This window comes from Platalea leucorodia (assembly GCF_965183815.1).
Source record: "Platalea leucorodia genome assembly, chromosome: 7".
Taxonomy (NCBI): Eukaryota; Metazoa; Chordata; class Aves; order Pelecaniformes; family Threskiornithidae; genus Platalea; species Platalea leucorodia.
The window spans coordinates 14,263,345-14,290,629 of NC_138829.1; the positions used below are offsets into that span (position 1 = coordinate 14,263,345).

General features: G+C 43.9%; 1 protein-coding gene across 1 annotated transcript in view; it reads right to left on the reverse strand.

Annotated features, from left to right (window-relative positions):
* Positions 1 to 27,285, reverse strand: part of EVL (Enah/Vasp-like) — an 87,673-nt gene that overhangs the window by 18,549 nt on the left and 41,839 nt on the right. The window contains exon 4 of the mRNA XM_082317341.1: positions 2,498 to 2,561. Coding sequence (XP_082173467.1) covers positions 2,498 to 2,561 — 64 coding nt within the window. The remainder of the gene's footprint in view (positions 1 to 2,497; positions 2,562 to 27,285) is intronic.

Below are 27,285 nucleotides of genomic sequence, written 5' to 3' on the forward strand. Positions count from 1 at the left end.
AGCATCAATTGCACTGCTAAAATTTCAATTGTAAACACATGTACTAAGAATTTCCTAAGCATACTGTCCCCTACCTTAGCTTGGCATTTATTAGCAAAATTTGATGATAAAGAGCAACTTGACACATATATTTTCCTCGTTAAACCTGGGGGAAATTCTAGGTTTGTCTGGAGGACAGACTTGCAAAACTCCAGCCTGACAGACCAGGAAAGAAATACGGGTAAGTCTCCAAGTCGCTAGAGCTGCTGCAGAGCGGATACAGGTGCGGGGTGCTCCCCAAAACAAGGGTCCGTCACCCCCACTTGAAGTCATCGGGGTTCATGCCAGCCCTGCCTGCCCTTGGGCAGAAGCAGTTTATACGTGCCAAATATACCCTCCCACATGTGCTAAAAGGGGAAGTTCTTACACTCTTAGGAAGTCAAGTTTATTCCAGTGGAACTAAATAAAGCCTGAGATTGGTACAAGGCTGCTTAAGGAGTATGCAAGGACTAAAGTACAAGAGAGGACAAATTACACTCTGACTTAAAAATACATTCTTTTAACATTGTGTAAAGGTCTCTAAAAAAACTTTAAACAGACAAATTTGCAGGGTAGTAACCATAACTTCATTTCCTTGTCTGCTTATAAGATGTTCAAAAAAAGCTAGGCCTACAATTAGGTCTGCTCTATGCTTAAAGAATGCATCAGCATAATTAAAGCTGAAAATCCTCTAGTGCAGATGCAGTAATATCTAAGTGCATCTACTGGCATAGCTTATTCCAGTCCAGTGGAGCAAAAGAAGCTTTCCCAGCACCATGCGCTCTGTAGCAGTTAAATAATATCTACCCAAAAGGCTTTTACTGTCTCTAAATGAAAACCAGTAAGTATTTTTTTTTCTGATGTAGTTAAGCTGCTGACACTTTAAATGTACAGACTAGACACCTAGATTTGAGGTCTGAGTTACATATGGTTGGAAGAATCAGTGATTTCCACTGGTTAAATGAAGAGCTGGATCAGGTCTTTCAGCCAGGCGGCGGGGACAGGCGGCATCCTCCTGCCTCTGGGTGAGCAGGAGCTCTCCTCTGACCTTTATCATAGCTCTGCTATCCCAAAGTAAATCTTACAAATCTCAAGTGAAGTATCATTACCCGCTGACCCACTTAATAGTCATACGTAAATCCCTACTAAATCTCAGGCCATTCAGAGTTATTCATAAAGGCACAGGAATCCAGTTTCCCTACACTTTCCTTACAGTTTTTGGACGGGGAAAGAGAGAATCCTAAGCACCTACCACAGCCCGTATAAGGGCCTCATCTTGACTGACCTATACATGGTTTTGTGTAGGGACCAGTCAGAATGGTAGCCCTGTAGCATGAATGCAAATGGTATATTGCAACACTTCATCTCTGCTGCTCCAGGAGGGTGTGATATTAAGCTACACCACCCATAGCCCCTGCAAGGGGGGACCTTGCCTGCTTCCAGGTTTCACCTACAAATGAAGACACAGCCCACTGAGCCTCTGCCGTGTCAGACTGACATCTTTGGTGCTCAACTGCCCCTGCAGGTCTGGTTCCACTAAAATCCTTACAAAGCTATTTATTATCCGAACGAAACATTGGGCCAAGTCCTCTGGAGGGCTAACTGCACTTGCTGATCCTGCTCGTTACCGAAGTAAATGCAGACACCTCATTTAAGCAATGCCTGGCACCAAACTTGGAGCAGCGAGAGGTCCTGCCAATTTCTGTACTCCAACACGCTCCTGATGAAGTGAGGTTCACCGGCTTATACACGTTACGGCAGAATATTCTGTGCTGTTTCTCATATAGTTGGAGAAACACACTTGCAGTGGGCAGGAATGTGGGGAACAAAGGTGCTTTTTTGTGTGTGCCCAAGCCTATACTTCAACAGGGAAGCAGAAGCCTGGCTAAGCAGTGCTGCTGAGATGGGCACCACTGGTGCCCGGCAGCCTGATCACAGCTCTGACAGCATGGGCTACCGGTCAGACGAGAAAACTGTCCAGAATGGGAGAGGTACGTCTTATACTTAGTGAAGGAAGCTGAAGATACTGCTGCTACAGGGATTTCTACTGCTGCTACAGGAATCTTGGCTGAATCAGCAAAGCTGAGATGAGATGCTATTAATGAGAGTGTACATGGTCCGTCAGATGCTCCCTGGGCAATATGATTGTCAGCTGCCAGCAGGTGATCCAGAACAGAATAAGGTTAGGCTTTGTTAATGTGCGTGAGAAACATCCACTCTACAAAATGCTTTTAAGCATGCTTTATCTTTAACTCTGAACATCAGCATGCCTCATGCTTGCCTTTGAGCAGAGTCTACCTAGGGCTTCAGTCCACCCTTTAAAAAGTCATTACAGAATCGTTAGCAATAATTACAGAAAACTCAGAATCAGCTTCAAACAGGTACAAGCAAAAAGAACAGTGCTTATTGGTGAGCAAGGGCTGCACGTTCATCCAAGTTACCACCTAGAACTCTGCCATAACTGATTAACTCCACTTACCTTCTCTGTGCTTCCATCTCATCTGGAGATGGCCCATTCTGGACCTGGCGCTGGGCAGCTGGACCTACAGAAAAAAGAAGAGAATGCTATTAGGAAAGCAAATGTAGCTGACTTTTTCAAAAAAGAATGCCACTCAGATTAATTGCTTCTCCGTCTTACTATGAGAGAAAAACCTCAAGCATTATTGTCCTCTCTTTGCTTTTTTTTTTTTAATTTATTTTTTCCTATTAGACAAATCATCACCTCCTGTAAATTTTTAGTACCACTGGGAGAATCCAATGACTAAGTGTGTGAGCAGATTTGTCCAGTAACTCAGCATTGTGGTAGCTGTAGACTACATACTCATCCCTTGGTGAGGGTGAAGACCCGCAGCGTTTCAAAAGATGTCCTGCGGAAGGACAGTCCATCGCACTGGGATGCATTTCGAACTTCTACAGGGTTCAGATCTAACCTCCCTGGATTATTCTGTGCTTGCGCAGTAATTCAACCACAGTGCTGAGTTTGTGAGCATACATGCTAGCTATTGCTGCTCTGAAGCTGAGTTGGCATCAAGAAGCTACCTGATGGAAGGTACAAGGAGACGCAAGATTAAACAAGCCTTTTACAAAGGTGGCTTTTCTTTTTACAATGCTGTCGGTCTTCTGCAGGATCCACACCAAGCTGAGCTTTCACTGGCATTCACCAAAAATACTCAACTACACATGTCACCATTTAAGTCACATCTCCTCTTGACTCTGATCATTTAATCTCTGTTCTTGGACATTTAATCAAGCACACTGACACTTATATGCCATTTTCAGAAAGAAATTATTATTCTGAAAATAAAAATAATTGTTGGTAACATAAACTACAGTGGTCTTGCATTCGGTGGAAGGAGGATTGTTCCATTGATTTGATGAGGTGGGTTTCAACTGGCACTAAACAGATAAGAGTTCTATTAAATGCAACAGGACTTTTCCTGATAAACGGCACTGAGAAATAGACCAGTTATATGCAGGAAATTATTACATCTACCTTTTTTTTTTCATTTTCAAATGTAAAGTTTCATCCTTTAAAAAGTTATCCAACAAGAGCAAATCAGAATTAAACGCTTACGAACCCAAATACGTCACTCACAAATCATTAAGGATATTTCTCTCCATTTTTTTTATATGTTTCTGCCAGGCAGAATGTCATCTGAAAACGAATTTAGAAACTATGACTGCGTGAAAACAGGAAAGACAGCAGAAATGCATCACAGTCACAAATTCCAAAGCATTGACTGATCCTGATGAAATCGTGCATATTTTTGAAATGTGTTTAAGGACTAACATTTGCAGAAAGGGAACACTGATTTCTGAAAATCGGGCCCTTGTATTCCAGTTTTGGGTAACCCAAAACTGGAGCCAGTGACAACCACTGAGTCAAAAGCTCTGACATTTATCAGTATCTTAGGATTGGGTATGAAGTGAAGACAGTTCACTTCTTTCATGTCTCATGATTGACAACTTAATATTGTTTGTCATAGACCTTTGGCAAATTAGACAGAAATGCTACATTTTGTAAAGATCACACGAAACAATGAATGGGGTGGGGGGAGAGGGTGGGTGCTTTTTTGGAAGCGAGCCTCAGGAAAAAACTTAGCAGGTATTTGGGAAGCACAGAGCAGCAGGCTCACATGTAAGGAGTTTAAGGTGTAACGAGGATGCCATGTTACTGCATGAATGCTTGTACTGTGCATCTTCACCACTGAGGTGAAAGGTCGGAGCTTACCCCTGAGCAGCGTTACAGAGTGAATTTAAAGTTCTTCTGAACACAGCAAGAAGACAGGTAAGGTCCCATCCCCAACCTGTGGAACTGGACCAGACTCCCCACAGTTAGCAGTGTCACCGGTTTGGACCCTGGCTCTGGCGTGTGCAGGTAACACCCACGTTCTCCTGTGCACATACTCGTACCTGTGAGATACTTCAATAAGCAGGCTTCTGGGTGAAAGACTTTCAAGGCTTAGTTAGTTACGCCTCCCTCACCAGGTAACAAATTCCACCGTGACAAGCCTTATCCGTGCTCATGCCTGCATATGATTTAATCAATCACGAGAAAACTTCCCTTGTATAAAGATTCAGAGCATCATACAGAAGCCTTGCACTCTGCTAGGAAAGAGGACTAAAATTAGGCGCCAACATGAACAAGAAAGGCCAGAGGATGAGGCAGCAGAAACAGCAATTTTTCCCTGGCAATAAATCATGTCAAAGTATATAGGAGGCTCTGATGACGCCATCTTAATCTGGTACTTTGGCATGAATCTTCTCTTGGGGCCAAATGCGCAGAAAAATGAGGCAGTGTGGCCAGTTTGACTAATACTAGATTTGCAGAAGGAATCAAAGACCAGACTATCAACACCACACAAAAAAACTAGCTCCTTTTTCCTGTGGGCACTGTTATGACCTGGCTATGTAGGTTTAAAACCAAACAAATCCAACCAAACCAATTTGGAAAGCAGCCTAAGAAATCCTTTTAAGGCGTTACAAAACACATCTGGAAGTTGGCGTTGTTGCATTTATCGCCTGGAGCTTTCCCAAGCTGATCTTGCATAGCAGGCAGGTAAATGAAAGAGCATACAAATCTGCAGACAAGCCCATCTCAAAAAGTCCTAGTAAATTCAATGAGTTTCCTTCTATTTTCCGGTATGTATGTGTATGCTTGCAGGATTAAGACCACACTTGAAGCTAAATATACAGCTTTTGGTTGCAATACATGGTTGCAAAATGAATACCGGCTTTAAAAAATTTGTCTGTGGTACAGCAAATACCTGATATATTCCTAGGACAGACCACAAGTCAATTCAGACAATGTTATTGGAAAATTTTCCCCTCACTTCACTGAAATAACTTAATTTCACTCCCTTACTCAGAGATGATCTCCATGCACTAATAGTCCCAAATTTTTTTTTACATTAAGAACCCCAGCTGACTGTTTCAGTTGGCAGCGTTTTGTTTTTATTGTTATTTGGTCATAGTGTGAAATGTCCCGAAAATGAGGCACATAAAGCTCCTAATTATGTTTTGAAATTGCCAATTTCTTCATAGTTTCTATAGAGATGCCCTCCTCTTTTGGCAGACAAAAACAAAAGAAAAAAGCTCAGAAGGAGAGAAGCGACTTCAGACCTGACTCAGTAAATAATCGACATTCAAAAACTCTTTGCATAAGTGGTGACAAATTTTCAGATATTTTTATTTGCTCATTAATTTAAAAAGCCAGACAACATTTCAGATGCACAGGGTACATGACTGCACGGTCCCCAAAATGCCTTAATCCTCTCTCAAATATGTTGAGACATGTAACAGTGTCTTCTGAGTAACGACTAATTCCTCTTTTTTACAGGTTTAGACTTCTTACTTAAATCAACACACTGCAGCAAAACATCATTCATTTATTTAAATCTTTTCCAAACTAATTTTTCTTCTATTTTACCAGTGACCAGTAGTGAGACATTAAAGAAGTGAACTGTCTTCACTTCATACCCAATCCTAAGATATTTTTAATGTCCTCTTCTGCACATTAGTTTTGTTTAGCACAATTTTCTTCTCAAAGTGCTTTAGAAGTGAAGTACCCTAACAAAGCTGGGAGACAAAAAAAGGCAAGCATGAACAGAAAGGGAGGATGAAGCTGTAACAGGTAGCTTGTCCTCTCTCCTGTGTAAAATAAGTAGTAGTGGAGTAAGAGTTGGTAAGATAATGCTGCCTGAGGCAAAGCCTAGACCAGCTGCAGGGGTCAATCACAGCCCGTGGGAACAGGGGTACCTGTTTTGTGTTCTTGCAGAGGCTTGTATTGATTGGAAGTGGTTGGAAAAGAGTTTTCGGAAAGCTGTATGTGGACTTGTTCTAGGATAACAGGGTGTTCAGGGCAGTTACGCCTTTTGCTGCCAGTGGGGTTACAGCTCTTCTTGCCACCAGTGGAGAAACACACTGTTTCTCTTTGGCACTGGTGGTTGTTTTGCTTGAGTTACTCATGAGCATAAGAAATAATTCCTCCTGGCATCCTGCTTCTGATCTTATTCAAACCAATAATTTTTCTATAGTAATATGAAACCTTACTTTGCAAACCCTAAAGAAAAAGGTTAGATGCACCCTGCTTTGGCAACCAAGATTTTGCCTGAGGGTGGCCAATACACTTAGAAGTCCAACCCAAGGTTTCAGTTCTGTTTATTGCCAGAAGCATAAATTCTGCTAGATATCCCCCACCTCCCAATCCAGACTTCTCAGCAGACCCAGGCACACCACCATCTGATGTGAAGTCTGCAAACAACTTCAGTCTCCTGGATTGGAGCTTCTTGTTTCTCTCGTCCTTGAGCTTGCTTTTAGCCAAAGCTCATAGAGCTACTGAAGGCAAGGATTATTTTTACGCTTGGTTCCAGATGTGTATGCTCTGCAGTGCACATACAGCAGATACTTGTTTGACTGAGGGTTTTTTAAATTCAAGTGGATTTCTAGGTTTAACTCCTCTCCATATTTTTAGATGTTTCTCAGACCTGAGCAGACATGAACAGTAAGTGCTCTTGGTGATGGCATCCTCATTTAAATATGCTTCTTCAGTTGGCCCGTGAGCTGCCTCCGACCCTGACAGCCTTTGGGAACAGCCTCACAGAGAAGAGCACTTCTCAGCACAATAACCAGGAGAGATGGTTTTGCTACTGACCTGTTTGCAGCTTCGCAGCTGTTGAGATTTACATTTTTAGCAACTAATTACTGCAGGAGATACGCTGTGAATGTCTGTGTTTCCTCGCTTCATTGCTTTGTAATAATTAACTTTCTATATAAGCATCTTGTGATTCAGCTCAAGGCAGATTTGGGGAGCACATGGCCGTTTTCCATGTTTGCTTTTTCTCCTCCTGCTCAGCTGCCCCAGCACCCGCTCTGCCCTTCCCCAGCTGTCCTAAAGACGGTGATGGGGAACTCCTGGCACAGGGCACTGCTTCGCGGTGGGTGTGATGGTTTCCATATGCCGGTGGCTGCTCCTGCACCCCTGCACCCTGCTACTGCTCGGCGATGTCCGCGTCTGCACCCATGGCCAGCCACAAAATAGGACCAAAGCTGTCACCCAGGGAAAACTCATGCTCCAGCTTCCACTCTGGCGTAGCTGCAGCAGGAAGGCATGAGCAAGCAGAACAACGTCATCATTTCTCTCCTGCTGGGGCAGCCCCAAGCTGTGTTTCTTTTTCCTCTTTTACTTGTGCTACAATTGCAAGCACCACTGACTGCATACACTCAAGAAAGTGGCAAAACTAGGCTCATTTCCCTGAGCAACCAGGATTTTGTGCTTCTTCAATGCAGAAGGTCCAATCTAATCCACTTACAGATCTTTTATTCATTATACACACTGGAAGCAGCCCCCAGGTGGGGTTTCTGCAACCCCTATAGCCTCCATGGTGCTTTTGGACCAGTCTGATGAATGTGGTGGGCTAAGGAAAGGGTCCGAAGTCCCAGCTGAATAAGAAATATATCTGGGCTTTGAATTCATGAGACTGAACATTTTTGTTCTGCATATGAACAGAACATGATGATTTTGTGTGAAAAAAACACAGCAGACTATGGGAGGAAAAGAGGTGAGAGGCAGGCAGACAGCTCTCCCTCATTGCTTGATGGTTTCAGCACGTACTTGGATTGCGGGAGACTTGGGTTCAGGCACCAGGTCTGACCTGTCGTCATTTATATCCTGGGAATGTGACATAAACACTTGCTTATCCTGACCAGAACAGAAGAAATCATTCCAGATTACAAGTTCCTGCAAAGCTTTTCTTTCCCACAGAAATATCTTTCAAGTAAATTGACATTTTCTGACAGGAAAAAAAAAAGTTGTCAAAAGCATTTCTGATCAATGCTAATCCCAGCATCCCCATTCAGGTACAGCCTGGGCCACCGTTCCCCATGTCAGGGCACTGGGGAGGGAGTCCTGGCCGGGCTGCTGCCAGCTCCTGGGGCCAACCTGCAAACCCACGCCAGGACTCAGCTGGACGATGCATTTTGCTGTCTTCACCATAACCTCTCCCCTTCACCCACACACAGTTGGGGGAGTTCCTTGCTCCTGGCTGCGCTGCTGCCCAGTCTCCCCCGAGCACCCCACAGGCAGACCAGCCTTGCGATGTGGGTGTGAAATCAGGTGGGCTTCGGCCCCGCTCCGGCCAGAGGGGAGAAGTTATCTGCATCTCCTTACACCACCGCTGCCCTGGTTCACAGCCTGGCTGTAATTTTAGCTCTCTTGCCACTGTTGGGCAATCACGCTGCTGCTGCCGAGACTCTGTCAGCACTTTAAACATCTGCCTCTGCCCTGAGCACCTCAACCTGCTCTCAGCCCCTTCGGTCTGTCCCGGTGGGGATTGCGCATGCCGGAGGCATCCTGGCATGGCCACATGCCACGAGGCAGCGCCCACTGAGGGAGCCGGCGCAGGTATCGGGCGCAACATCGCTGTGCTAGTGACACTGTGCTCAAACTCATTAGTAGAGACAATTATCCTGGACAAAGCACCGATCTAATTAGCCTAGATAAAGCACACAGATAAAGCAGGGTGCCTGCGCTACTTCTGGGGCCCAAGCTAGTACAGCCAGAGTTGGATAACATGGCAGGTCATGCAGACCTAAATTTCCATGGCAAGTTAAAGGACTGGGAAGAGGGATCAGCCCGCTCGCTGCGCCCCACCACTGCAGCTGGGCAGAGCCATGGGCCCCTCACGTGTGCTGCCACGCTGCCACGGCGTTTCCATGCCCGGGGTCTGGGACTCTGCACGCCCTGCCTCATTTGACATGCCACAGCTCATGCGTTAGGCACGCCGCAGGGAGTGTCTGTCTGACAGGGATGCAGGGGCTGGAGGAAAGCACGGACAGACGGATGAATGAGGCAGTTTTGTCCATGGGTCACTAGTGGCTCAGTTTTAAAAGTTTTAATGCCATTAGGGTTTTGTTGTGCTGTGACAGAGTGCCTACAGCTCCGCACAGGATCCTGTTGGATCATTTGAATCATGGTAAGCAAATCCACCCTGGCAGAGCGAGGGAGCACACCCATCGAAGGGAGGGTCTGGGTACAGTGCCAAAAAGCCTGCTTTCAGGCAGTGTTTGCCTCATTCCTATTAAACATAAACTTGAAATAGAATGAGTTTCAGAGAGTGTTGTTCACAGGCTGGGTGCCTCCACAGCATTTATAACAGAGTACATTAAATACCTTCTATAACATCATTTACACATAGACCAAGCTTTTCCTCTGAGAACTGCAAAGAACTTTATCAGCCTTAATTAAGCTTCACCAGTGCTGTGAGGCAGAAGTGACTCGATTACACCCAGAGCATGTCTGCACAAGTAAAGTTTGTTTGCATCAGTTTACCTGCAGGTGAGATGTGCTACTGACACAGTTAAACCTATGCGTAAGGTCACCTAGGGCACTCTTGTTCTGATGCAGACCAAATTAGTTTTGGTTTGACCTAAGGCAAGAAGAGTGCAGTGAAATGAGCATTTCCAGCTCTGTGCCAGAAAACTTCTCTACCTCCCTCCCTTGTCCCTTGGTGACTGACAGTGCTGCAAGTCTGTGGCAGTGCAAATTAAAACACATCCTCTTAAAACCATCCCTAGCAATGTTTTACATAACCTCATTTTACCTTATACTACACTTGACAAGGAGCAGCGTGTATCCAGGTACCAACTCTCAGCTGAATTGTAGAAACTCCCAGCTTAGAAGCTCCTCAAAGCGCCATTCCCAAGATTGCAATTGCTTTACTTTTATCTTTTAGCTTTTACCTGTAAGATTACTTTAACCTAACATGAAATGGGCCCTCCTTAAACTGAAATGAGAGTGTGAGCACAGGGGGTCTGTATGAAGTCTGTTCATTTAAACTAAAAACTGATTTAACATCCACTGCTGAAACTTTCTGATGTAGATAAGATTTAAGGACAGTGACAGAGCTGGAAAAACAAGCCTGGTATTTAACATGGGAGTGCCCTACCCTATCATTAGTTCACACCTCCCGCGAGTACATATGTACAGGTGTGTGCACTGTGCACAGTCCTTTTTTTTTTAAGAAAACCAACAAATTGCAGGGGTCCCTAGATGCACAACCACACGGCTGTGCATGTGCACTGAGCAGGAGGTAAGACACAAGATCCAGAGAGGAGTTACCAAATAGAAAGGCCATGCAAAGATCCAGTGCTGCAAGATGATTAGGAAGAAATCATCTTCAAGTCCCCAGAAGTGCTACTGAACACATCAACATGAAACCAGTGTGCCTTTGACTCAACTGCTAAAGCTGTTAATTCAGTTATTTTGCATAAAATATGATGGCAATTGTTTGATTCTGGCTGTTTATCTGTCATGGCACTGGCACAGCATTTGATAATTTTTCATGCTGGTGTCTTGTTTGAGCTGGAGGAGAAAAACTTAGTTTTTTCATTCTGAATGCAATAAAGATGGGTCGGTGCTAAAGCAGCTCCTGCAGTAAGCAACTGCACTCTGACAGCAGGGATCATTTTAATATGTAAAGGACATGGCTCAGGTGCATTTATCTCAGTATCAGTGCCTCACCTCAGGAGAACAGCTTGGGTTACCTCTCACATAAAAGACAGCACAACTAGTTTTAAAAGAAATTTTAAAATACACATAGGTGACTGTGCAAACAGGAAGCCCTCCACAATGAGGTGGCTCCAGGGCAATCGGGGTCAGCATCTCCCCAGAATGCAACCTGGGGTGGTGGGACTGCATCCCCATGGTTAGGGCATGCAACAGCGGTGGGACATCCACGTGTCTGGTCTGGGACTCCCTGTATTTTATCTGATTAATGTAAAATATAAGAATTGCACGAGCCTTGGGAATTATTTTGCTCTCAGCAGCTCAGCTCTAACAGGAAGAAAAAAACTGCATACTGATCTAGAATAGCACGAGGTGGTCAGGGCTGTGGGAGGTGAGAAATGAAAGCTGCAGTTCCCCCTGGGTAGGGGAGGTGGCTGAACCTTGGTCCCCCACTTCCCAGGGAAGTGCTTCAAGCACCAGACCTTCAGGATGGCAGCAAAGCGGAAGGCGATGCGTGCACAGCTAACTGGATCAGGCCCCAGCGCCGTGGAGCCCAGTGAAGGTGTCGGGACGGGACCAGACCCTGTGCAGTGCCGGCTTTCCAAGAAACAGAGTACAGCCAGCAAGACAAGCGCAGGAAACCTCCGTGCAGGTCAGGGAAAGGTGGAACTGGAGCATCCTGGGGGGATTCTGTTTGCTGTGCTGAGCTCTGAGCAAGAAAGAACTAACTCAGCGGCTGCTCAATGATGCGCTAATGAAACAGAGGCGGGTAAGGCAGCCACCTGCCACGCAGCACTGAGCGGGGACCGTCAGCATCTCCCTCCTTTGCAGGGGCTGACACGGAGGTTCTGCTGCATTTAGAGAAACAGCCTTGTTTCCGCAGGCAGTTTCATGATAAGTAAGCATCCTACTTAGTTGATGACCAATTGCTTTTCTTATGGGAACTGCCTCTGGCTCTAAGAAAAATGGTATGTGCACAGAAGCTATGGGAATAGTTGGGGTTTTCTTGAGGGAAAAAAAAAAAGGTGTTGCTGAATTTCTAAGGGTGTGATTCCAATGTTGCTGGCTTTATAAACATGTACAGGGAAGGTGATGGGACAAGATGTCAATCAGTGCCGTAAATGAAAAAGTAATCTATAAAATTCAGGAGCATGAGACTAGCTAAAAAAAAGTATTAAATAAACCCCACAATTATTAACTAAACAAGCCCACAAGCACTTCAGTTCTTTTTTTTCCCCTCCTTTTTTGATTATTTTTTAGAATGTGCGTCAAGCCTGTTTTCCTGCACATCCAGGTTTGAAACTTTTCAATAAAGGTTAAGATTAGCTCATAATCTCGTGCCTCTAGGCAGTAGTGGAACTTTAAGAAAAATGCCAAATATCATCAGACTCTTGTGAAAATGGAGAGCATTAGCCATAGTGAGAAGCTGTTGCCTCCCTGTCACTGCATGGTGGTCCGGTTAATGCGCCAAAGAAGCTGAGGGTGTAAATCAATACACACCATCTAAACATACGGCTTATATTACAAAGATATTTTCCTGAATTTGGTTTTAATGAGGATATGAATTGTTTCGCTCCGGTGACAGTTTGCCAGGCTCTGTCCCAACAGAGAAGGGAGCACTGCCAATGCTGGCCTCGTGCTCTGCAGCAGGAGCATCACTGAGCTCAAAAAGCACCTTTCCACTGATTTCACAGGGCAATGTCTCAAGCCCCATGCATCCATCTCATGAAATATAAACTGAATATCTTCCTGTAGCTAAGTGTGACCATGGGTGTATTTCCACATAAGCACATGCATATACCTGTTTATACTCACTTCATACTTACAATTCCTTACGTCAAATAAAAAGCAGGAATTCAATCCTTTTTTGGGACAAATTGTGTCTCTGAAAATCTCTGAAGCCACAGGGAAAATTAACCCAGCCTCTGGCATGTATAGAAGTTCAATCAGCTGATATTTACACACTTGGCTTGTCAAACATCATCTCTAGTCTTGTTCAACAGTAAGACTTATGGCATTTAATTAGAAAACTATATATGCTTAGTGTAGCTTGGTGCAGCACCCAAGGCACCTAGAGCACCACAGTCTATTCTTGGCCCAAGTCCATGTATAACCTTGCAAGGCAACTCTCTCAGTTTTTAAGTGTCTCCTTCCTTTTTCACTCTCCGGTGAGACAGTAAACTCCTCAGGGCAGTCTTCTCCACAACATGGAGAACAGCATGGCCCCGTACATGCATCAAAGCAACATGTACACATAGAAAACACATTATAAACACACAGTTTGCATCTAGTTAATGGTTAAGATCCAGACAAGATCCATTTTACCACGATTTAAACCCCAACACTACTGTAAGACAACTAGGATGGGCATCTGTACCTGAACAGAGTGCTGGAAAGCAGAGGACTTTTCAACGAAACACAATTAAATGGAGGGATTTATGAAAAAGTGTGAAAAAACAACATTAGCAATGGGTAGTCCTCCTTGCCAATAAACACACAAATCTAATAAATTCAACAGATAGATAAACAAAAGAATTCAAATACAGCACCTGATCCCCTTCCCACTAACACCAAAAGCCAAGCTCTCTGCTTAAGGGAAGCTAAAGTCCCACTAACTAGGAAGGTCCATAGTAAATCCTCCCATCCTCCTCAGCCTAATGGCCCAATGCTCCACAGTCCTGCAAATCCTTATTTCCAGAAAAGCTAACAGCAATTGACAATCACAGGCAGGTTATTATGGAGAAAAAAAAGGTGAATATCCAGATAACTATAGCAAGTATAAAATGCTGCCCTTGTTCATATCTATTTTTTTAAACCAATATCTATTCCATGAGTACAGACGCTATTCCTTAGCAAGTAAAGACAGAAGCAATCCAACACTTTGATTCAGAAGTCATCATCCCATATTCTCTCTGTAATGACTTTGCCTGATTTAACAGCCCTGACTAATGCCGGTGTCATCTGAACCTAATGGGTCATTTCTTTCAAATATTATCTCAGCATCCTACTGCCGCCTGATGCAATTAAGAGCAAGTGAAAGACAAAGGATCCATCAATGAGCTACAACTGCAAGCAATTTCCCATCACAACTGGATGGTGGCACAGAACATTTCCATGCAAAAACGCCCTGGCACAAGCATCCCTTCCCCCTCCCTGGGACAGCTCCCGCTGGAGCACGGCATGCAAGGGATGGGGCATGCAAGGCGGCAGGGAGGTTTCCAGCACCTACAAGACATTCGGCACAGGATGACGCAGTCACAGTGGCAGAGGCAGAAGCAGTGCCAAATCCATTCCCTCCTGACCATAGTATGGCAGCAGCCTCCTCAGCGCACTCCTTTCTGCACCTTCCTCATGCCCAGCACTTACCGACCGCCCTGCTGCAGGCCAGGTTTCACCAGGTGTAATCTATACACCGCTGCAGCAGCAAAGTGGGCCTGGCCACTTAAATATTTAATCAGACCCTCTTCCTCACCTATCACAACGCTTCGGGGTGTCTGAAGCCAGACTTCATTGTCTGGACTTTCACATAATACCATGAAAGTCAGAAAGAAATTGCATTTTCTGCCCCCTGCCCCAATCAGACCACTATATGCTCGCCTACATGCAAGTAATTACAATAAATGCAAAGCGTGAATAAGCAGAAAGTTAGCTTTTACTGGGGAAAAAACAACTGCAAATGAACATGCAGGATCAAGTTCACTGGCAGTGTGGCTGCTGAAGTCAAAAGGGCTACGCCAGCGATGAATGTCAAGCACTAGTTTTAAAATAGAAGTGTGAACATGCTGGATTCAGAAATAAATATGTATGGCTTAAAATCCCCATGTACTGTCTTTCAGTTATATTCATCATCCCATCATTCCTGATCTCCTCTGATCCCAACACTTTTCTCCCTTTCTACTTTGTCTGCTAATCACTTTCCTCTTCTATATTTAAATACGGCAGGTCTCACAGGGGCAATCCAGTTGAAGTTAATGGACACTTTGTATGAGGAGGCTATATGGAATATTCATTCTCTGTCATCTTTGCCTTATCACCAGTCCTTTGATCTGTTTCTTTCCCTTCTCCTTGCTTTTGCATTATTCTGCCTACTGGGGACTTCACACAGCCCAATCCTGTACTCCTCAAGCAAATTCGTGGCTGGTTTAGGGGATGTATCTCCATAGCTTCAGTGACACTACTCTGCTTTAGACTGACTAATGTTTTGACCCACTGAACTTCGCAGGTAAGTCTTTTCTCTAATATCTAATTTCTAGAATATGCTGAATAGAAACTGTAAGGCTCTTCGTATGGTTGGAGCAGGTGAAACCCCAGGTGGAGACAGGCTCATAACTACCTTGCGATATATCAGAGCCACTCCTATCCCTCTCAAACAATACATATTCAGCATAACTGAGTAGTTGCTCTCTCTCTGTACCTGCCTCCTACAACGTTAAAACATACTCAGAGCCTTTGAGTGATATGTAGATATTCTAATAGCAAAGCTGCTTATCATGTTTTCTAATGCTTGTTGCTATGAATAATTGATGTCCCATTTTAAGTGTACAATATCGATACCTCTCAGGTATGCTCCACCATCAGATGCAGCAAAACAAGTATTAACTAGTTAATATTTGAGACAGCAAAACCTCTGTTAATAGCAAACTATCTTTTTCACTTCGGCACCCAGATGGTCGAAATTCTACCTGCATATGCTCATTGTTTTCTGCTTGCTGGCTTATAAAGCCATTAGAGGCACATCAGCAAACAAGAATATTACACTCAAACCTGAGTGTAAATTCAGGTTTCCATAGCCATAAATGCCAATGGTCTTATGTAATTACTTTCAGCGGGTTTAAAAAAAATCCAGAAATAAATTTAGATTAATAAAATTGGCATTAAAATAATAAAATTTTACACTATGTTTTATCACCAGGACTCCAGTTTTTCTAGAGAAAAAGGTATGTTCAAACCATTGCATTCTCAGTTTTGAGGACACTCCAAATCCTTTTTGTTCTCCTTTGCTTTCCTCCTATGTCTCACAACGAGGGGAAGCATCTGGCTGGTGTAAAATACCATCTCTGATCTCTGAAGCACTGACTTATCCTGCACCACTGTTGGAACCACCTGCTCTTTCAAAAGAAAACAGTACTACACAAATGCAGGCAATGAAAAACAATATACCAAACTAATGAGGGAATCTGTGCACACAGAGATGTAAAACTTGGTTCTGTCATAAGGATGCATCTAACTTTTTTAAAGACTTATTTGGCCAAGAGTATCTGTTACCCTATATTTTCTTTATTATTGTCTTTATCTCTTACACACTGAGATTGTGGTTGCTAAGGGGTTAAACATGCTCATGACTAATAAAAAGCTGAAAAATATCCTTCAAGGCCAAACAGCATCTCAATGAATCTCAGACTGCTCCAATACAGATTAACAAATTCCTGCAAATCCTTCCGCGGACTTACCACCTGCACAGAAAACACCCTGCCAACAAAGCCTGCCACGCCGCCAGGAAAACGAGTGAGTGGGTGCGCTTGCTTCTCCCTCCGCCTAACCCTAACTTTAATGTAATACTTTTAAATAGCTCATTCAAACACAATGTGGGGCAGCAGAGCCAGTGCCACCATGTGACTAAGTGGCATAGCATGGCTGTAGGTGATCTGCAAGGAGAGCACATATGGACTGAGAACAGCTTCCCTCAGGGACTCCACCATCACTTTTGACTCTGAAATGAAGACTGGGATCCACAATCACGTCAGCAAGAAAGCGACCCCTCGGAAGTGCGAAATAGTGGCATGGCCCACAGGAAATATAATTAAAGAACCTGAGAAAGCAGCTGCCCCAGAGAGTATGACGTGACCCACCACCTCTGCTTCTTACTTTGGGCAAATAAAGTTATGACTTGCTGGACACTATCAGTGTTGGTCTAAGTTTGGAAGAAAAAAATTCAGGTGTGGCCAAAAACATTGTGACCAAATGTTCTTATAACATCTGTACTGGGATTCCTAAGCTGTGGTACATGTGCCACCAGCTGTATGCAAGTCACTTAAAAGTGATACTCTGATGTGCAGCATGTGGTACTGGGCATAAAACCCCCTAGAAACCTCATAATTTCTTACTATCATTATTTGACTCTTGCCTTCACAAAGGTTACAGGCCAGCTTGCCTGTGGAAGGACAGACGATTCCTGAATGAGCAGCGCTTGCACACGTTGTGCACCTAAAGAGATTTTAAGTAACAATTGACCATCCCTTACTCCTGTATGAAAAGCAACCTTGATCCTGTTTTGAGCACGAACCAATACCAGCTGGCTAGAAGGCAAACAATCCCTCAACTATCTGCTCCTGTAATCCTTGCAACAGGAAATCAATTGTGCAAACTGCATTTTGACAAATATAAATCACTACTTAGTCTATAACAAAGGCTGACAAATCACTCTTGATGCCCAGCGCTTACCTGGTGTAGCAGTCCTCTGAAAGGAGATGTGTTAGAAAAATGCTTCTTTTTAAAACAGAAGTTGGAAAACTGTAATTCCACAATCCACAACAGTAAAAATAAAGGACAGCTCTGATCCTGCAAGTGGCAGCAGGCAGGCAGGTGGCTCTCCTACATGAAGCCTTTTGCAGAAAGACTGTAATTATCTGTCTGAGCACCTACTGATTATATCTAGAGACTGTGCACATAGGAGCCAATATGCAGCTGATACAACTTGTGTCATGTTAATTTCTGTACATTTTGCCCTTAATTGAAAAGGTTGCTTTCCTTTTTTATTTATTTATCTATTATCCATGCTTGGGCAGGCACTTCCCAGAGCATTAGACAGCTAAGAACCCAGAGGCTGTGCCAAAACTGAAATAACACTATGAAGTGAACTGAGTGCTTGGTTTCATGATTTTAGTAGTGTCTTTATCCACTAGCACTCTGAGAAGATCTGTACTCTAAAGAGCTCTGGAAAACACTCAAGAAGGAGACCGATGAACTTTTAAGTTCCTCAGCTGGGCAAAATATACTAAAAAAGCCATCGTCATGCCGTTGCCCAGATCATTGTAGTCCTGAAGATGGAAACTGGTTTCTTTTATTGAGGATCAGTGTCAGATGTTTTGGTCCTACCTATAGAAGCTGCTTATACTGAACCAGCTTTAATTTTTGATATTGCCTTTCTCTGCTCTCAGCCTCCGTTTCCATCATTGCTTCCAAAGGACTCCTGGGTACTGTGCTGAGGAGAGCTGAAGTGTTTCCCACCAGCATACGATGCCTGAGGGATGGCTGTTAGTCTACAGACACTGCACTCACCCTAGCAATTCGGTTGGAGTAAGGTTGTATGGAGCAGATGCAAGATGTGGAAGAAAGCACCCCACTCATCTCCACATTTTGTCTCTCTGGAGCTGCTCCCTGCACAGAGACCTTGGCTAAGCCAAGCCCACACTGAGCCGGGACTCCCGCGTGAAGCTGATGGATTCTCCCCCAAATTTCTGTGTCTGCAATACCAGTATAAGGGAGTGAGACCAACCTAGAAATACAGCATGTAACCTTAATTTCTTATATAGACAGCCCATGTTCAGGTGCCTGCACCAAGACTCGCCCACAGGAGTGAGAAGACCCACCTGGCACAGCACCTATTTCAGACCTAGACCCTAATATATATTTGCAGTTACAAACAATTAAATAGGATGCAAGACTGGAAGTTTGCGCCAAGAAATAGAGAGCAAGAAGCAGTCCAGGCAGATGTGAGTCTCACAGACTGAGCCCAGAAAACCCCCGTCAACACAAGTAAAGATTACAGCTACCAGAAATTTATCTGCGTTGGAGCATCTTGTACTGATGCCATTCTCTAATAATATGCTATGATTAAATCATGTCAGTGTTTGTGGTACTGAATTAAACTATTTTTAAAAGACATGCTTGCATTTTACGTATCTTTTCTTTGCAGGATACTGCTAGGGGCAAAATAGCTGTACAGGAAAGATGAAGGCTGGTAAGTCATTTCTGATGACAGTTGCCCCACTTGCAAGTTATTTAAGCTGCTGCCTGTCAGTAGCCCACAGCATGGTAACAATTAAATAGTCACTAGTAACATACCTGTATTACAATATATTGCTTTCTAAATTGTCTTCTACAAAAAATTTAAATTAATTTAACTGATGGGGAATTTTGAAGTCTATGCTACACTGCTATTATGATCATTTGGTATAAAGAAAGTGCTGGCATGGATTCGATACTTCTCAGAGGGCTCAACTTTAATTAATTTAAACTTGAAAATTGATTATGATTCACTTGAAAATGTTCACAAAGTGCATTCTGTTCCCTGAGAGTAAGAAAGGTATTTCGGGGGAGACTCTGGCGTACGTTTCAAATGATGCAGGAAGTCTGAGACCCAAGAAAAAGCCCCAAACTCCTGTAAAGAGTCTAGCAAGCACAATTCAAAAATACTTCAGCGTTGCAAACTTCTGGTTGTGTCACCAGTCTCCTAAAACCTCCTCAGTTATCAGTGCCAATCTGAATGAGGGATGAAGCCTCCCTGGCAGCATGTCTCTCCACTGATTACAGGAGGAGTCTGGGTGAGACTCCACGCCAGACTTTCAGTCCTGTAAATATAGCTGGGATGAGTCTAATCCTAAGAGACTAAGCCACAAGCTCTACCAAAATACCCGTAGATTCAGGGAGGGTTTAGAAAATGGAATATCACTCTGCATCTTGGCTCACCGTTTTGCTCACCGCTGGTGACTCACCGTTGGGTGACGCCAGAGCGAGCCTTGCGGGGGGCACGGCGTGCAAACGCTCCTTGTAGTGAGTAATAAATACCTGTTTGGCTTTGCCTCACCATCCACAATGGGACCTCCCCTGCTAAATGAAACAGGCTTCCATCCTCCCTGTTCATCCCCTGGAATAAGGAGCGGAGGTTTATTAATCACTGAGCTTGGGTGACCAACTTTCTGTCTTATTATCTGGCTTTCCTTATTGAAAGGAGGCTGGTGAGGTAAGCGGTTGTGAGACAACTGTGACACAGGGCATGCCTCTTCCCTCCCAGCCCAGGGAAAAAGGACTTCCCAGAATGAGAGTTAAAAATAGCTGGTTTGCCTTAAAGGGTGTATTCACTTTGAAACACAGAAAACAAGCCTTAGCTGCCACCTCTAATATGACAGGCATCTTTAGCAGCCTGCTCTCTGTCAAAATACCTGCTGCCCTGCTCTTTCTTCTTCTCTTTAAATTTTTATCATTTCAAATTGTAGATGCTTTCCACCACATTATGAGAAGCTTGGGGGGAGACAGGGCAGATACGGCCTTCTAAATTACATTAAAACCCGCCTTATTCGCACCAAAAAAGCTCTTCAAGGTTATTTCTTGAAATCTATTGCAGCCCTGCCTTTCTTCCCACATTTCTTACATCAGCATTGTTTCAGCTCCCCAGTATCCTCTTTTAGCCCCGCTCGGTGCCGACCCACCCAGGCGGAGGGCAGGCTGGCCACATCCCACCAGCGCTGAGATGGCCGGACAGTCCAGCTTGGAAACCGCAGATCAGCATCAGTGAGGCAGGTGCCCGAGCTCGGTGCTCTCAGAGGCAAGGTGCATCCTTTCAGACACAGTATTTTATCAGTGATGGTAATGAGCCAGTTGGGAAACCGTAACCAGGGAAGCAGCAGATTCTCTATCACATGCAGTTATTAAATCAAGACTGTGGCTTTCTAAAGTATGCCTTTCTCGCACAAACAGGGCGTTACGTACTTGGTAAAGAATTTGCGGGCGGAACACCATATGTTTGAACACAGAGGTTGGAGTAGATGGCTTTAATGATCTCTTCTGACTCTAAAAATCTAGGAGTCATTGGTTATCACTTTCTTTACACCAAAGATTTGCTTGACTCTTCTGGGAATCCATTTAAGCTTAAAAGCCTGCCAAGCTGAGAAAATTACCGTGATATTTCCAGCTGCTTTCCCCAGAACTTTACACGAATCCTTCTCCTGGCGTCGAGCAAGCCTTGCCGTTTTACTTCTGAGCAGCTTGAGCAAGAAGCATGGTTGGGCTGCTCCTCTCTACAGCTCCTTATGGGCTCCCCCCTCCTCGCGTATCCCCTTTCAGGTATTGCCAAGCCACTGAAGGAACTGGGAAGCTTTCCTTGCCATTCCCTGACATGGGTATAAGCATTTCTTTGCAAGTCTGGAAGCCGGCACCGCAACTCACATTGAAGAAGCAGCTGACATGACCAAGCAGAGCCTACCAGGCCTGCAAACAGCTTGCAGATTTAAGTGATAGCCTAAATAAGAACCACTCTGAATGTTATCCATAATAAAGCTGAAAAACTAGCAATATGTCCTGCACTTTTCTCGCATGGAGACAGCACTTGATATCAGGCTGCCAAGGACGGGACCTGGTTGAACACCACCTCCCCACCCGCAGTACAAACCCACCCGAGCAGCCGAGAAACGTGAGCAATTCTGCATTGTGCTGATGAAGTTCTTAATCTACATGTCACCCAAGCTGAACTGCAAAACACGGCTGCCTGCCCTAGTTATCAAATGACCTGAAATTCAGCATGATCATCTGCCATAACAGCTGGTTCACTGACAAACAGAGAAAAACTCCTGCCTGGCTGCTGAACCAGAGCCAGCGCCAGGAGCCCGGGGACCCGGCACGCACGCCCTCCAACGCCGAGATGCTGCTCCCATCCCCCTGCATGGCACGGCCTCAAAACGTCTTGTGTTCTTTGAATTCTGCACACTGACTCCTTCCTCTACGTATTTATTTTTCATCCGTATCATTAAAAAGAGATTTCAGAGAGCTGGCACTTCAAAGGGGAGAAAAATAATGAAACACTTTTCCCTAGGAATTAAAGTGAAGGTGAGGCTGGATCTTGTCAGTTCTCTTTCTTTCTACCTAGGGTGCTACATAAATAATAAACAGCACTAACAAATTTACTTCTTTTTACAGTAGCAACCTATATAGGAACATAGCACAAAACATTAAAATGATTGTACACGTAAGAGTTAAGCGCCCAACACAGGCAAAGTTAGGGAGCTAAATAACTTTGACAGATGTTATGAATTCTTTTTTAGGAGTGACTCATGTTCAAACAGGGTGATACTTTTTGAGGTTGCTTTGATGTACACCTAATTATATGTTTCTGTTCCATTGACAGAAAAATCTAAATACATATTAGTAAATTTTTACAGTATTATTACTGCAAAAGGTAATATTAGTGATATTTATTACTCCTTAATAATGAAAAAAAACCCAAACAGAATTAAGTGCTTAGACTGTATCTTAAGATAGTTGCTTTCATGCTTCTTCCCCAAATAGGAATGAAGTGAAAGCTGAACATAACATTTTATTGAAGACCAACCCTTCAGCTGGAACTCAGCGCTACTCCTTTGAACCCAATGGACATCGCTTCCTGCTAAACTGGATCTAGACTACATGCTTTCTGCAATGATCTATCCTCGTGGGTAAATAGCATTTTCCCACTCCCTAGCTGAAAGGAGAAATGAGGACTGCACATGTTCTTATTGGGATGTGTCTCAGTCCTGGAAAGTCCAATAGCCTCACACTGCTAATGTTGTGCCTAAGCAGCATCTGTCCTTTGATTTTCACCTACATAGCTGGCTGTAGCTGTTGCTACAGCATCCATATGTGCATAAGCAAGACCAAAGTTTGGGCTGAACATATACCTTATTCTCTGTGTTTACTTCAAGGTAGGCTTCAGAATCGTTTCTTTAGCAGAGAGAACATACTGTAAGTGAGAATATAACCATGAATATTTGATTAGGGACACATGAAAAGAATCTGAAATCATATGGTACCAAGACTTGAGCTAAAGTATGCATGAACAAGCAATGTAACTAACGTATGCTTGTATTTTTATTGTTCTGCAGTCTTGCCTACACGTCAACGTGAATTAAACAAATTCAAACCCCACATTGAGCAGCATCAGATCTAATTGTAGTGCAAAATGTTTCCCTAATGAATTTAAGTTGTCATATTTTCTGCTACAAATAATATTATCATGCTACTGAATAAAAGCATATTATTAATATATATCAGTAATTTATATTAAGCCAGTTATTTTGGCTAATTTATGAGAAAAGGCTGTGGAAATAAACATTTTATCTAGATTAATAAATCTTTTACTTGTGGGCTGCTGTCAGTGATGCCTTGGTTTTATTTTTAGATGCTGTTTGCTAGGTGCTGACAAACACATGCATGGAGTTGCTCCCTGTCTTGGAGAGATCATAATCTAGGCCAGTAAGTCTCGATCTTCTAAGAATGGGATTCCTATTTGCGAGGCAGGGACACCCTCCAGCCGTAGTCCCATTTGTGGAGATCTCCCATCAGCCAGATGGGGAGGAGCGCTGCCAAGCCCTGAGCTTGCGGTGTTCTGAGCCTGTGAGATCTGCGAGACAGACACATACACGTAACATATTGAGGATGGCTCAGTGAAACCCAAAGAACAAGAGTCTTCCCACTGGGGGTGGCTGTGCTGCTTTTGCAACTGTAGGAAAATTCCTGTCTCTACCAATATCCTTGTTTTCGTCTCCTGGAAGAAGGCAATGGTGAAGACATCTTATTTACACTTGTGTGCTTGCCTGATTTGGGACAACATGCTTGAAGTGGCAGGTTAAGACCCAATTCTGCAAAGTGCTGAGCTCCACATAAGAGGAGCCAGCACCCTGTCTCTCCTGGCATTACAAGGAGTCAAGAGCACATTCCTGAGATGTGTTGAAGTCAGCACCTTACTATATCAATCCATCCACAACTCCTCCTTGCCATTCATCTTAATCTTGTCCTGAATTGTTCTAATATCTAGAGCATGTGGCACAAAAGCCTTTTATTAAGCCCCTCTTTCATTCATTAGCTGTGCTGGAGCAGAAGCAGGAACACTGGTATTGGTCAATTTAAAGTGTCCTGAAGGCTTATATCACTTTTGCACCTTCTTGGGGCATTTACTAGATCCTTCTTTCCATGGCTGAAGTCAGATCAGTTTAATTTTGTCTTATGATCCTTTTAAAAAGGTGCTTTTTTTGGATGGTAATAATAATAATACAAGTACGTTTATCATAAAGCTTTCTGCAACAAAATCTTATTCAGTCTTTATGTGGCACACAATCTTAAAGTGTTGCTCTGTGAACTACAGATAGGCTACTTGGGAAATGCCAGATGAGGTATTTGGCTTTCAGCTCTATTGCAAAGGACAGCTAATTAAATGCTTTGCTAATAATAGTATCCTATGTTTGAGGAGATAAGCTTAATTACTTGTTGAATTTCAGTGGAGTTTTGCAGACATGTCTGCATATTCCTGATAGCTAAACCAACTTTTGTTTAATACAATTTGCTCTCATTTCTGTTTCTCTAGTTTAGATGCATCATTAACGAACATAAAATGTCACTGATGCAAAGAAATAAAGGAATCTGGCATTTATTAGCTAAACTCTGTTACTACATAAAAAATAACCATCAAGTCAATACAATAACAGCAGACACTCATCACACAAAACCCTCAAGGGAAGTCAATGGAAATCCTTCTGCTGACTTAAGGAGAAACAACAGGCAACACCTAGGATTGTTGTCATTAAAATACTATGTTTGCAATTTGCATGTAATCTGTGGTCCCTGCAATACTGTGAAGTTCATTACTTTCAATAGATAATTATCAACACTTTGACAGTGATCAGGGAAACTAAAAGGCTCTTCGCTTCCCAGGTTCTCTGGGAGATACACAGACTTTTCCCAGTGTCGCAGCTGTTCTTAGATCAAGATAACACAGTTTTTAGCCTTCACACTCCATATTCTCAGAAAGCACAGCTGTGATTTGGGGCTAGTAGTACACAGCCTATATAAAGGAAATATTTCTTGTTCCTGGAGCAATAATGCCATTTGTTCCATCTCCTCCTTAGGGCATGCCTACCCAACACGGCAGGGCCATGCCAAGGTGGCACAGCAGACCAAGTGAGCTAGGTAGGTGCAGGGTAAGAACACTACCACACCAGGCATGCTTTGATTCCCATGCTGACTTCTGCACTGAGCCAGGGAGATGCTGATTCCCTCTGTGTTTTAAAAGACAAGAGCATACTATAGAGACATTTGTGTTTTCCTGCTTTCACCCTGAGAAGACATTTTAAATGCTGGCCTGGAAGGAGGACAGCTGAGATGAAAGGCAATATAAGTCCTCTATATCTAACTGGCCTTGAGCCAGCTCAGCACCAGTAATGCTAGGTCCAGCTCTGGACCGCTAATACAAGAGAACCATTGACATAGTCCCGTGATCCAATGGAGGGTGATGAAGATGGCTGGGGATTGCAGCTGGCACATGAGGAGAGGCTGGGGGAGTCATCTTGTTTGGCTCAGAAAAGGGAAGGCTGAGGAGCAACCTCACGGCTGGTGCCACAGCCCAGCTGGCTCATGATGGGAAAGGCACAGCCCTGGAACAAGGGCCTCACCATGTGGAGAAGTCTCCGTCCTTGGCGATGCTCAAAACTCACTGGGACAAGCCTCTGAGCAACCTGATCAAATTTTGAATTTAGCCTTGCTTTAAGCAGGCGTCTGGACTGGATGATCTCAAGAGGTCCCTAAATAACTCTGCCTGAAGACACTGGGGAAATTAAGGAAGCAAATATCACTAGTCTCCACATCTGGAGAGCAAATAAAGGAACTTCATCTGACCATGGTTTTTATTGCAAAATGAGTTATCTGCTGATGCCCTGGGGTCCACTAAACAGCTTCTAGATCTTAATTAAGGTAGTTACTTCAAAGATAATTCAGCACTTAATACCTAAGTATACTCAGTATTCTCCTAAATGGTTTCCTGAATTTGAGCTCTGCTGTTACAGATGACCCCGTAGGAAACAAGGAACAAAAAAGTAGATGGATGCTGACTGATCCCTAAAAGACACAATGCTATTCTGTACGCTACAGCAAGAATAGTCCAAAGCCAAAAGATTTACGTTCATTTAATAATAAATAATTTCATGATACTGTGAGAGCCCAGGATCTTTGACCTGGAACACTGTTTGCAGACTTCAAAATTCCCAAATGAAGTTAAGCGAGCTAAATGATGACAACTCCTCCAGTGCTACTCTACTCTTTCTGTGTCAAGAAAGAGTTGTTCTAGGTTATGATTGTTCTTGTAATTAAAAAGGGGTTCTGGTACAGCCCATGCTGCAGAACTACACTCATATTTGGGAAGGACAAGAAAAATGCATAGCTAAAATGGCTAGTGGTAAGAAAAGGAAAAGACACGCTGAAAAAACAAAACAGCTAGTGGTTTAATGAAACTTGACTTTGAGCTGCATAAATAAACAGGGCTACAGCTGCTTGCAGAATTTAGGAAAACGCCCTGAGCACATGAAATGCGGCGGTTACCATGGCAATTTACATACAGCCATACATCAGACAAATCCGGTAGCTCTTTTCCAGTTTAAACTCCCAACTAAAAATACAGGATCAGGTACAAACGAGCAAATCCCTTGTCTGCACTGGTGAGAGATTATTCACATGAGTACTTCCACGGGGGTCAGCTCACGACCTGTGGTGAGTGACCACCCTCCCCATGTGCAGGGGTTTACAGTCTGGGAGCAGCTGGTTGCTCTATACCTCCACCCTGCCTATTATAAGAAGAGTATGTGTGTGGGGGGGGAGTACTGCATAGCAAACCTCCTTTCTGAAAGGGATGCGACTGAATACAACACAGGGCTGCTCTTCCTACCCCTGCCACCTGCTTCCATGGCACCCTATTCCATGGTAATGTACAGCAGCTCCTGTAAACCTTTGTACTGCACGCTATCTCCAGGTCCCAGCACTGCTCTCTGCACCTGCGACCTGGCGTTAGAAAATCAGCTGTTAGTGCTTTGTGCCTGCCTGGATGCCCAGCGTGCCCAGCCTTGCCCAAGCACTGCCTTGTCTGGGGCCCAGATGTGACCAGCTGCCAGCATCCCCACACAAACACTTGTGTACTGGCTCTGGCTGGGATGGAGTTAATTTTCTTCATAGCAGCCCGTAGGGTGCTGTGTTTTGGATTTGTGTCTAAAACAGTGATGGTACACACCAATGTGTGTTGTGCTCCTTTCCAATTTCTGAAATTAGGGAAAGGGGGGACAGGGTAAGGGAAGCTGGGGAGCAGCTGTGAGGCTGAAATGGCAGAGGGACCTTCCTGTCTTCCCTTCTCCTTCTGTATGTCCTTGCCAGCTGACTAAGGGCAACATTGCTGACTGTTCGAAGATGTGCTGAGGAGCAGGCGAGCCCCTGCCAGCTCACGGAGGGGATGCAGGCTCCAGGGCCAAGAATAGTGA